This window comes from Neltuma alba, unplaced genomic scaffold, assembly GCF_004799145.2.
Source record: "Neltuma alba isolate B1F8T4 unplaced genomic scaffold, ASM479914v2 tig00008091_pilon, whole genome shotgun sequence".
NCBI lineage: Eukaryota > Viridiplantae > Streptophyta > Magnoliopsida > Fabales > Fabaceae > Neltuma > Neltuma alba.
Genome location: NW_021634944.1, coordinates 68505 through 80540, shown reverse-complemented (window position 1 = coordinate 80540; position 12036 = coordinate 68505). Strand labels below are relative to the sequence as shown.

At 33.7% G+C, this 12036-nt stretch overlaps 2 protein-coding genes across 2 annotated transcripts; one reads left to right on the top strand and one right to left on the bottom strand.

Annotated features, from left to right (window-relative positions):
• Window positions 1–1530: 1530 nt before the first annotated feature.
• LOC114753715 (SNF1-related protein kinase regulatory subunit beta-1-like) lies at window positions 1531–6474 on the top strand (the record flags this gene model as incomplete). Its single annotated transcript, XM_028942428.1, has 4 exons — window positions 1531–1626; window positions 5184–5365; window positions 5488–5650; window positions 5904–6474. Coding segments are annotated over 4 exons (771 nt in total), but the record flags the coding sequence as incomplete, so codon positions are not given.
• Window positions 6475–9065: 2591 nt separating this feature from the next.
• On the bottom strand, window positions 9066–11002 carry LOC114753712 (calmodulin-7). The gene is made up of 2 exons (XM_028942423.1): window positions 10831–11002; window positions 9066–9746 (listed from the first exon to the last, which is right to left on the bottom strand). The coding sequence occupies exons 1-2, from the start codon at window positions 10904–10906 to the stop codon at window positions 9373–9375; spliced, it is 450 nt and encodes a 149-aa protein (XP_028798256.1). The 5' UTR covers window positions 10907–11002; the 3' UTR covers window positions 9066–9372.
• Between the last annotated feature and the right edge of the window lie 1034 nt (window positions 11003–12036).

The window sequence follows — 12036 nt, the reverse complement described above, 5'->3', positions numbered from 1 at the left end:
ATATTAAGATCAAAGAAGTATTATTTATCCAGTAATGATTATCGCTGATTTATTATAATTAATTATTGACATTGGTACCTAAGATATAAAAATGTCTTGTCTTGTGTTGTTCTAGAAACATAAATATTCAAAGTAAAAACAAATTATTGGGTTGAGTAAAATGCAAGAAAAGCCATTTCATTGCTTGATGTGCCATTTATTAATTTTTCAACAAGTTTTTCTGTGGGCCAAGATTCTCAATGGCTTAAACCGAAAAATATGTTGAACTGACAAATTAGTCCACTCGCAGCCGGCAAGTGAAATGCAAACGCCGGTGGTAGTACCGTGATAGTGTAGGATCGTAGCATTAGCATTACGAGTCGGCCAAAATAAATATAAATTGAAAACAAAGGGCTAGTACAACTTTTGCATCTGAAACTTGAATATATTTATGTTTGGATACCTCAAATTTTAAATATGTTTTTAATCTCTTAAATTTAGTCCATATTAAAATATTAGTCCTTATAATATAACAATGTTAAAATATATTGAAGTGTTATTATCAATATTAAAGTAATACTACCTCTGATCCTTAATATAAGACTCTGTTGACTTTTATTTTAGTTCTAATATAAGACCCCAATCCATTTTGTCTCTTATATTTATACATTTTTTTTCAAAATAGTCATTCTAACAATAATAGTTCTAGTCAATACACTTGATTAGCAAGGATATTTTAGAAAAGGCAACACCTATTTAGAACAAATAACTACTCAACTTACTTACTTCCTTAATCTTTTCAAATTAGTCAACTGGCTCTTATAATTAGAACCGGAGGTAGTAAATATACTCACTAGATAACATCTTATTAGATTTTGTGTCGATAACATGAAAAAAAAAAAAACAAAGAACAAGTTCTTTAACATAATTATTTAGTTATATAATCCGTTATTAACACAAGATTTAATCAGATATCATCTCGTGAATCCATATTACTATTTTAAAACAAATTTTAATAATGCCACATCTTTAAGAACTAATATTTTAAAATAAAATAAATTTTATGAACTAAAACTATAAATTTAAAACTTAAAGAGCCAAAATTAAAATGAACCGAAATTTTGGGACTCACAAAATACATTGATCCAAAATAGAAATAAAAATAAAAGAGGGAGCCAAAATTTCTGAAGCTCAGTTTCCTTTCTTGAGCAGAGCAGTATCTGCTCTCTCCTCTCTGCTCTCCATCCATGGCAGACCTGAAGAGAGCGGTTCCCTCCACTTCAGCACGCGTTTTCATCCTTCTTTTGAAACTCCTTGACTGTCGTTTATTACAGCCATCGTCGTCTTCTACTTCTTCCGCCACTTCTGCTTCACATTCCCACAAACGGACTCAACTCCTCCAACTCCAACCTCAAAGTTCTGTGCTGTGTCGTTGTCGCCTTGCTTTGAACCTGAAGAGGGAGCTTTCTGTAGAATTTCCATGGGAAACGCTAACGGAAGAGAAGTTGGACATGCTGACAAGGATGTTCATCGATATTCCGCTGCTGATCCTGGCCTCCGTGGGAATTTCCTGTTGGATTCTCCGCCTCCGGTTCGACCTGCTGTGGTGCTCCGCAGTCGAGGTCGCCGATCTTTTCCGTTCCTCAGGTTCCATCCTTTTAGTTCAGTGCTCTTCCGGTTACTACTTTCAATTTCTGAGGTGTCGTTTTTATTTGCATGCGAGTAATGCATGTTTTTACTTTAAATGCGTGTGCTAGTACATTTTTATGGATAATTGGTTGGCTATGGAGTTTGGTTTTTGTTAATCCACTATTTCTGTGGCCTTTCACCGGTGTAACTGATATTGTGTGCCTCCTTCCCAGTGATTCTCAATTCTTGTGAAGGTGCAGGAAGGATTTGGTTAAGTTATGTTTGGAGGAGCTTCTTTTACCTTATTATATGGTTCGTAGGTCGTAGATGCTCTGTTTGGTTCAGTAACTCCGTTCAATTATATTAAGTTTGTGTGTGTGCGCGCGCCCGCCTGGGGGTGGAGGCCTTAGAGGGAGATTAATAACCAGTGTAAAGGGACATTTGTTTGGAAGTCAAATCTTCAAACTTTGTATCAAGATCTTTTGGAAAAACACATGCACAAAAATCTAACCGTGCTGGGAGTTCTGTTGCTTATACCCTATAATTCTGACGAACGTGACTTTTCTATATAATAAGCATGATGATGATTGAAAATAGTGCGGCTCAGTTTTGAAATTTTGATTGGATGTATGGGATGGAGTTATCAAAATTCTGAAAGAGTATAAGAGCAGAAACACTGTAAATCTTGGGAACTTGTCACTTTAGACTGCTGGCCATTTGCAGAATTTTTGTCATCTGTCGTCATAGTTCCGCAACCTTGGTTTGGTTCTGAGTGTTAAGAACTTCTGGAATTATGTATATGTTCTTCGCTCTATATTACCAATCTAGATGAGAAATGCTGCCTACAAAATACTGCCTAACATGGTTTATTTTACAAGTATCCATTGCAATGAGGAGAACTCGACAAGGAACTTTTGTTCCCCAGTTAACCTTTCTCTCTTTCCCCAACCACTCTTGTAGGATTCTTATTTATAAGCAGATTTACTGTCTATTCACTATATGATTTTTGCTTATTTTCTTATGGTGTCAGTGATTTCTTATTTCAATTTCCTAATATATAATGTGATTATATATACATACATACATACATACATACATATATAAAAGCAGTTCAAACTCGTCATCTTTTAGTTTTCTCCTCATCTTTAAAAGTGAATGAATAACTACATATAAATTTTACAAGTGTTTGCCAGGTCTTTATCCTTTATAATCTCTATGCTAAGAAGAGTATAGTCTTTTAAACAATGTGCATTTCCCCTCCCTAATCTCTCTGTGTAGAGCATAATCTTCCGAACAATTGTGCAAATTTTCAGGTTTTGGGGCTGTTGGGAGCAGAAAAATCATTTTCTAGCGAATTAAAAGGAACTCATTAACATTCAAACTTTCCATTTTCCAAGGTGGGAGTCATTTTTAAAAACAAATTTTAGCATGGATGATTAATTGAAGTCAGCATATTTCCTTCCCCTCATTATATGACACATCTGCTGATTCCAATTACATTTTTTAGGCCCAAATTATGAAAAATTTTCAGTTTCTCTTACAAGTCATTCATTGTTTCATTATTTATTTTAGCTTCTCAGGGTATAGCCGGAAACAAAAAATTTACTTTTCAAAACTATTGTTTTCATAATAAATTTTGTGCCTTAATTACTATGGTAAAATCCAATGTGATGGCCTGATGGGTATTGCTTTGCAGCATAGCTGTTTGCTCTTGTTGATACCAGCGAGTAGAACTCGCGTCATTCCCTGCTTATGATACCGTGAATGCTGAAAACTGGAAAGTAAAAGCCAATTGCTAATTTAGTAACCCGCTTTTACTAATGAATGTGTTGTCTTGCTCCTTGCATGGGATGGCAACTCACATGTATTTGCATCCACAATACTAATAATAATTAAAACAGTTCTCTATTTCTCATTTTTATGAGTGCTTTCAAAATGAACCATTTAAGACAAGGGATAAATTTCAATGTCTGAGTGAGGATTTGAAAGACAATAGTATTGCCCTGCATTAGATGGCATCGTTGCAAGGTAATTTATGCAGTAACAAAGCATGATTGATTTAGAATTCAATCTGGGAATAGTAGTTCCTAAATGTATTGCAATTAGTGTTATTTATACATATCTTCTCTCAGAAACTGTGCTTAACTTTTTCTGTCAAACTGACATGCAGCCACAACAGCAGATGAGTGGTTATTTTCTAACGGATTGTATCAGTAGCCTTTCTTATTGTTGCACAAATGTGGGATGCAGTTCTTTGCAACTCCAGCTGTTTGTCATATTCCCTTGAATTACTTGAAATATTGGCCAGTTCGTTTCCTCAGTTATAAAAACAATACAATTAAATTATTGGATGCTTGTACGGCTGCATCAGAAAACAGAAATAAAGATGAAAACTCTCAATTCTGGGAATTATTAGGAATTGGATTCTGTCAGCCTTTTTAAGTTCATTGCTAAGGTTGGCCATGAAGGCATGGCTTCTTTATCATTGAATACTCGTATCCTTTATTAATATGATTATCTGTGAAAAATCGATTACATTACTTTGTATAGGTATTAAATTTTGTAAGAATTAATGTCCTTGAAATATTAAATATCTTTCTTATTTAAGAATGATTTCATTTTTGATTTTGCTTGAATTGGTTAAATTCTACTCCAGCATCGTATTTGTTTTTCCTGCACACTCACTCTGCCTGTGTGTTATGGGTGAAGGGATTTCAGCTTGGTTTACTTTTTTGCGTAGCCTCCATTTGGTTTTAGAGGCCCTAATATCAAAAAGGATATGATATTTCTGGCAGTTGTCTCAACTTTTCTGTCTCTTGTCTGTTTTTATTTTCCTGATTATATTGGTTGCTTGTGGTCTTACCTTTTGTGCAAGCATAGCTCTACAAATACTTTTGCTCGCATAATAGGCTCAAAGATGCTGATTTTGAGACGTTCCTCTATTCTATTATTTATATTGCAATGGGAAGATGATTTGAAAGTCCTAAATCTGATTCTCTCTGTTCAAGTTCTTTTTTTTTTTTTTTTTAATTGAAAGGCCCGCTATTGTCTAATGAAAGTTTGCATACGTGAAACTATGTTGACTTGAAGGTGATATGATTGCATAGAGAAGACTTTACGAATGTCGTTATAACTAAGCTTTTTCAATTATTGGCCTTACTGTTCTTGTGACTTTAATGTTATGTGCTTTGGAGAAACTCTTGTGCATTGAATGACAAGGTTGAAATGGATTTTGGAATTAACTTTGCTGAGCTTAGGGGATAAGATGATACGACTTAAATGGAAGTTTTTTAAAGATTCAACTTATGATCGTAGGTTATATATCGTAGTATGCAATATGTTTATGTGCTGCTGTTCTAGTTGACTTTACATTTTCCTTCATGGAAATGGCTAATGTGCCTGCTAGCAGTTTATGTGTGTGATATGTGTATATCAACATCTATATATGTCGCTACATCTTTTGGGCTTTTCATGTCTTAGCCCATCAAGAAACACCAAAAACATGTTATTTTCTAAATTTTTATATTGGAAAAAATGCGTTGTTATCAACTTATCATCAGTGTCTTTCTTTGTAGGTTGCTGTTGCCCCTTCACCTAGAGGTAACGTCTCTCCTATTCTCAGTCATTTACGGAAGAATGAAACCCCCCATGGAATTGTTGATCAACCTCAAGAGCGACAAATTCCTGTCATAATAACATGGCATTATGGTGGTAGCCATGTTTGTGTCGAGGGATCTTGGGATAATTGGGCGCATAGGTTAGAATCTTTCACTTTCACTTTGGTAATGCCAACTTCATTGTTTGTAACGTGGAAGTAATTATAGTTGCAAATGTTCAGTAATGAACTTTATAGCATAAGTGCATTTGTATTACTCGCAGGAAGATACTGCAGAGGTCTGGCAAGGATTTCTCAGTTCTAATGGTCCTGCCATTGGGCATATATCACTACAAATTCATTGTTGATGGCCAACCTAGATATCTTCCAGAGCTTCCTCATGTAGCTAATGAGATGGGCCACATCTACAATCTTCTCAATGTTAATGTAAGCATCATTTTTTGCCTTCCGTTTTCTTCCCTTTATGAAATAACAGTGAATTATTTTTTTGAACTTTCTGTTTTGCAAATAAAGTCCATCCTTCTATATGATTTCTATACATATTAAACCAATAATTAATGTAATCTTTATCCCATCATGACTTCTCCGGATTATGATAAGTGTGTTCTTATTACCCTGTCCTGAATATTCTGTTTTTGTATATCTAGACATGAATTGTTCTTTCTTTTGTTTCATGCAGGATTACGTGCCTGAAAACCCCAAATGCGTGAGTGAATTTGAGGCTCCACCATCTCCAGACTCCAGCTATGGTCAATCATCCCTAACCGATGAAGACTTTGCAAAAGAGCCAATGGCGGTTCCTTCACAGCTACACCTGACTGTCCTAAATAAAGAGAACTCAATTGTAGGTAGCCCTTCGAACTCCAAGCCTCAACATGTGGTCCTAAACCATGTCTTCACTCATAAATACTCGGCCTCCCAGTCTGTTGTTGCCCTTGGATTGACCCACAGGTTCCAGTCCAAGTATGTGACAGTGGTCCTCTACAAACCACAAAGTGTGCAAAAGTAAACATACAACGGATTTAACATCCCTTTCTTTATGTTTCATTCTCTTCTTTCTTTCTTTTCCTTTCTTTTTTGGGTAGCTTCAGCCTGTAAAGATAAAAGCATACATCAGCTTTAAGCTTTAAGGTTTTGTGATATCCTACATTCATACAAGAGAATGTACATGATGCATTTTGGGTAGACAGGAAACAATAGATGGATGTAGTGATTGAAATGTGGATTTTATATATAATCATGTTTTTCTATTTCTCAACTTATCAGAATAATTCATGTATAAATATAATAATCCTAATTTTGGTGTGTCAATGGCTATGCTCCTTCATGGTGATTGACATATTGCCAATTTTCAAAGTTGAGGTTTTTGCTATTTGCTGTAAGTTTGAAAATCTTGCAAGTCTCCAATGACATTATCTTTAATTTAACAATTTTCAACTCAGTTTTGACCCTTTTAAAATTCGGAAAAATTTGATGAATGAATGACTAAAAATATTTTTTTATGGTTTAAAAATCAATATATGTAATATAATGTCACGTTTTCAGAATCCACGCGGCGTATGGGCTCACAACTTAGTTTCATCAATTCTTTCAAGGTATAATGCTGAATCCACTTGTATTTGTGATCATTAGAATGTTTCTCACTTTTTCTCCTCATTTTGTTAACCACATAAATACAAGTCATATAAAAAATACAGGGCATGTTAATAGACCAAGCAAATGGGTTGGCAATTATTATAAAAGGAAAAGGAGGTGGATTGGGAGAGGGGGGATCAAGTTTCATCCTCAAACCATAAGAAAGGAGGTAAAAAATGGAAACAAAACATTTAAAAAAGCAAAAATCAAAGTTTCTATAGATAGTCATCTCATCTCTTATTCTTAAGTCTTATCTTGTCCCCCCCCCCCCGGATAAGACACAATGATATTAAGAAAAAAGAGTTTTAAACAATACAATAAGTTAAAGTGCAGAAAGAATTGCTAAACATCCTAAGAAAAGAAGATAAGAACACAACTTTGATTAAAGTATGGGAAAAAATATGAAGCAATGATAAAATTTCATGCTAGGTTATAATAGATGAATAAGTAAGATCAGTAGGAATAGGAATAAAGGACTTGTGAATATAGTTGATGGTGAGCAATCGTTTGGATGCGCATTATCTTTGTTGATTCAAGGGCAAAAGTTGTTGATTATATAGCACAAGTCAATTAAAAAAAGATTATACTCCTGCTAAAATGTCAATACGTATATGGAATATTTATAACCTCCTAAAAACTAAAATACTCCAATTCTAAATATAAGAACTAGATAACTAACTTGTATATATTAAAAAAATAACTAATTTAATTATTTATAATAAATATGTATTAGGTTATCTAAAATATCCTTTTAATCATTACCCCCATTGATCTAATAATAAGAATAATTTGAAAAAAAAATTATAAATTTAAAAAACAAAATAAATTAAAGTGTTACATTTTAAATGAAAATACACTTTTCAGCTAGTTCATACATTTATGGGATGAGGGAGTAACAACAAAAATCAAATACTAGAACGTTCCACGAATAAAATTAAAAGAATGCTTCGTTGGTATTTTGGGCTGGAAATCATCTTCAACTTTTACATCTTAAAGAATAAAAACAAATTGCAGGCATTATATATTTAAAGCGCCCCAAGATTTTTAAGAATTTTGTACCATATATACTTTTCGATTCTAGCAGTCATACTTAAGTCTTGGTTCCATTTCTACAAATTCATGTAGAAGAGATGATGACATAATCTCAATTTAAAAAGATTGTAATATGAAAGCTACTTAATTATCTATGCAACATAGTTTTGAGGATCCTTTATGAGAGGTTTTAATTTTATTTCTTAATATGATTAATTAATGAAATGGACTTCTTTTATATGTAAAATGAAAAAAAAAAATACATTAAATATTTAAACATCTCTAAAGTGTAGTCCATAAAAAGAACAAGACCCATTGAAAATATTGTAGCTTATAAAAAAGACCAAAGGGAGTATAGATAGTAGTATATTTAGGGAAAAAAAATTGTTTAAACATCACTTGTTCCCACTTCTTCTCTCATTTTTCTCATACATTCTCTTTAAATAAGAGTATATTTAGAGAAAGAAATACATTTCTAACATATTTATTATTTTTAACTAATTTCTTAATATACAGACTTCGTTATTTGAAACTCATACAAAGCATCAGGGAGATATTATCAGACTAAATAAGCTCATGAATTATATAGAATTTGAGATGATTTATATAGTTGAGAATTTATAAATCATATGACTACTGCAGATGAGACCAAAACTGCATAGGTGATCGTGATTTGTGGCTTTTGCCCATTAATGCATAGGGTTACAGTTTTTTTCTTTTTCCCAAACAATGCCTCATCCAGGGCGACATTGCCGATACTTCTAGAATAAAGCCCAAGGCTTGAAGTGCACAATGCATTTTCAGGGACCACCCGATTTAGGTTTTTGCCCAATCCAATTATATTACTGAACAGCACTATGATCGGATCCACATCCTCCAATTGCACTTCGCATGTTGTACCTTTTCAAAATACCCTTCATGCAATTAAGCGTCAATTTATCTGGAATACCATTTTTTTTAATTGCTCTTAAATTGTGTCGTTGGGTCAAAGAAGTTTTATATTATGGACTAGAGAAAGTAGTAAGAGATGCAAAAGACGGGGGAATGCAGAAAAAGAAATAAACACCAGGTCGGTTTCCCTCCCACGTCAACATCTATCTATTAGTTTATTAGTTTATTCACGATACAACCTGATCCTTCTAGTTCAAGACCAAGTGACCAGAAGAAACTATGATATGACAACATAAGTAAATATTAACAAGACTAGTCACCCAGAAGCAACAACACAAATTGCATCCAATTTTTAAGGTTCATAATGACCAAAAAAGAGTAGAAAGCAATACATGGTGGAACAAAGCTAAGCCAACCTACTGAACAGAACAAAGGGGGAAGGTGCAGAGCAAACAAGTAGGATAAGGATACTAATGTCAGCAAACAGGAAAAGACAGCCAACCAACCGACCAAAAATACGCTAATGACACCCCAAATAAAGATATCCTAATATAAATAGAATTCTTTTCAAATTTTGGCCTATTGGTCCCTCACTTGGCCATCATGACCTTGACAAACTCCTCGTAGTTGATCTGACCATCACCATCAACATCAGCCTCGCGGATCATCTCATCAACTTCTTCATCTGTCAGCTTCTCGCCAAGATTTGTCATAACATGGCGGAGCTCGGCTGCAGAAATGAACCCATTCTGGTCCTTGTCAAATACACGGAAAGCTTCCTTCAGCTCCTCCTCTGAATCAGTATCTTTCATCTTCCGAGCCATAAGGTTGAGGAACTCTGGGAAATCAATGGTACCGTTTCCATCAGCATCAACCTCATTTATCATGTCCTGAAGCTCAGCCTCAGTTGGGTTCTGCCCAAGTGATCTCATCACAGTCCCAAGTTCCTTGGTAGTGATACAGCCTGCAGAATATTAATAAATTAATAAATTTCAGAATTACTATCACATGTTATATTTTCATTGGAATCTTATTCAGAGGAAGCTTCGTTGAGAAGGTCTACCTATAAGCTATAAGCAACCACATAATAGAGATTAATGACCATTGGTCAATGATATGGACATCATTTTCACGACCAACAGTAAATGACTATATAAGGAAGTCATTGCCCATTGGGGCATTTCAACGCAGGTGCGCACTAAACAACCAATTGTCTCATTTCTGCTGTTAAATCAAGTACCGGCTAACTAAGCACTAGAGCTAACAAATTAGTCAGTCTCCATACGACAGCTAATTCCTTGGAAAACACTACATTTGACGACCATTTTCAAATGAATGGACATAATTCTTGAACCCAAGCACCAACCCCAGAGGAAAAAGCTCTCGCCAAATTGTTACCTAGCAGATTCAGTAACGCTGGCCAGAATTCAATTAGAAAGATCCTCCTTCGGATCAGAAGTATGACAATTCTCATAAACAGGATGACACTAACAGTCATAGATCGACTAATCATAAAAGTCCAATCCAAATGTCATTGACAGGGCTATTTCATCTCAGAAATACCAGCACATGCCATAGAAAAAGAAAACAAAATGCTGATCCAATGCATTAAACTTAGAAGGCCCTTTCCGTATTGGACTGTCGTAAATCAGGAGCAACAACTTGATCATCAGCAAAAGCCGTCTGATCGCATCACAAGGCTAAATCAAATCTCTCGCGGAGATTAAAAAGAAATGCGAGAGTGAAAGAATTTCGTAGGCATAGAATCAGAGAATACAGACATTCATCACATCAACAATCACACACCACAAATAGACAAACTCAAATCAAAAGCGAAAAGTCAAACAAGAAGGAACCCTAGATCCCGCAGATTATGTCAATTTCAAAAGGCCAGGGAGCAAATTCGACATACATAACGGCAGGTCAATCGCAACCAGATCTAAGGAGAACACAAAGCAAAATTATGCAGTAAGATAAAGAAAACACCCGAGAAAATGAAAGCAAAGACAGAAAAACATGAAATAAAGAAAGGATCTGAGAAATGAGACCATCGCCATCCTTGTCGAATAGGCTGAAGGCTTCCTTGAACTCGGAGATCTGGTCGTCGGTGAGCTGATCGGCCATTTCGGGGAGAGAGAGGGGATGAGGGATTCAAAAGAGAAAGTGGAAGAAAATGGTGTGTTTGTGATCTGCGTGGTCTGTCGGGAGGATGTGGAAAACAATTGAGAACGAATCAAGAAGCAGTGGCTATTTATATGGGGTTAGGGATGTCCCAAGCTCGAGTGCGTCATCACGTTCCCCGAGCCCCACTCACTCCTTTTTTCTTTTCTTTTTCTTTTTCTTTTTTTCTTCTCAATTACTTCTATTCAATATTTCAATTAACGTAAAGTAGTAAATTTGTCCTATATTTCTCTTTCTTTTCATATCTAAATATAATTTTTTCCAAACTATCCTGTAAATTATGTAAGTTTAAAAAATTTTCATCGCATAGGTAATTTCAATACAAATAATTAAAAAAATATTTTAAAAAATTAATATATAATTTTTAAATGATTAATTTAATTAACTTTTTAATATCTATAAATTAGTTAAATTTTATATTTAGGATTGGTAAGTAGTAACTCTTGGTAAGTAGTAACTCTGCTTCATAGTATAAAAGCTAGTTACAAATTTAATTTAGTTCTACATATAAGATTTTAATCGACTCTATTTCTAATATTTATTTATTTTCTCTATGAAGGACCTATAGTGATTGCAAATTTTAAAATATTTTCATAAAAGGCAACTTATACCTATGATTAATAAGGATATCTTAGAAAAGATAATACTCATTTATTAAAATAAATTAACTCAGTTAATTTTCTTAATTTTTGTAAATTATTTATCTAGCTCTCATAGTACTCCTTTGATCCTTAATGTTGGACCTAATTTGAAAATTGATGTTAGTTTTATATATAAGACTTATTTGATATGTTATCATTTTTTTTCAAATTAACCTTATTAATATTTTCTTAACAATAATCAAATAAAAGAGGGAATAAGAGAATTAAAAAAGATAATTAGAGTATTTTAGAAAAATAAATATAATACAATAACTAATTTAACTGATATTTTTAATTTACTCAAATTAATTAATTAAATCTTACATTAAGGACTAGAAGAGCATTTGTTTTTGAATAAATTATATTTACGTTATTTTTACATTTAACATACGTTATTTTGAATAAACTGTGCATGTTTTTAATAATTGTTTT

Coding starts and splice junctions, on each gene's coding strand:
- LOC114753712 (XM_028942423.1), bottom strand. CDS start 10,906: ATGGCCGATCAGCTCACCGACGACCAGATCTCCGAGTTCAAGGAAGCC. Junction 9,747..10,830: donor ATTCGACAAGGATGGCGATG/GTCTCATTTCTC, acceptor AATATTCTGCAG/GCTGTATCACTACCAAGGAA.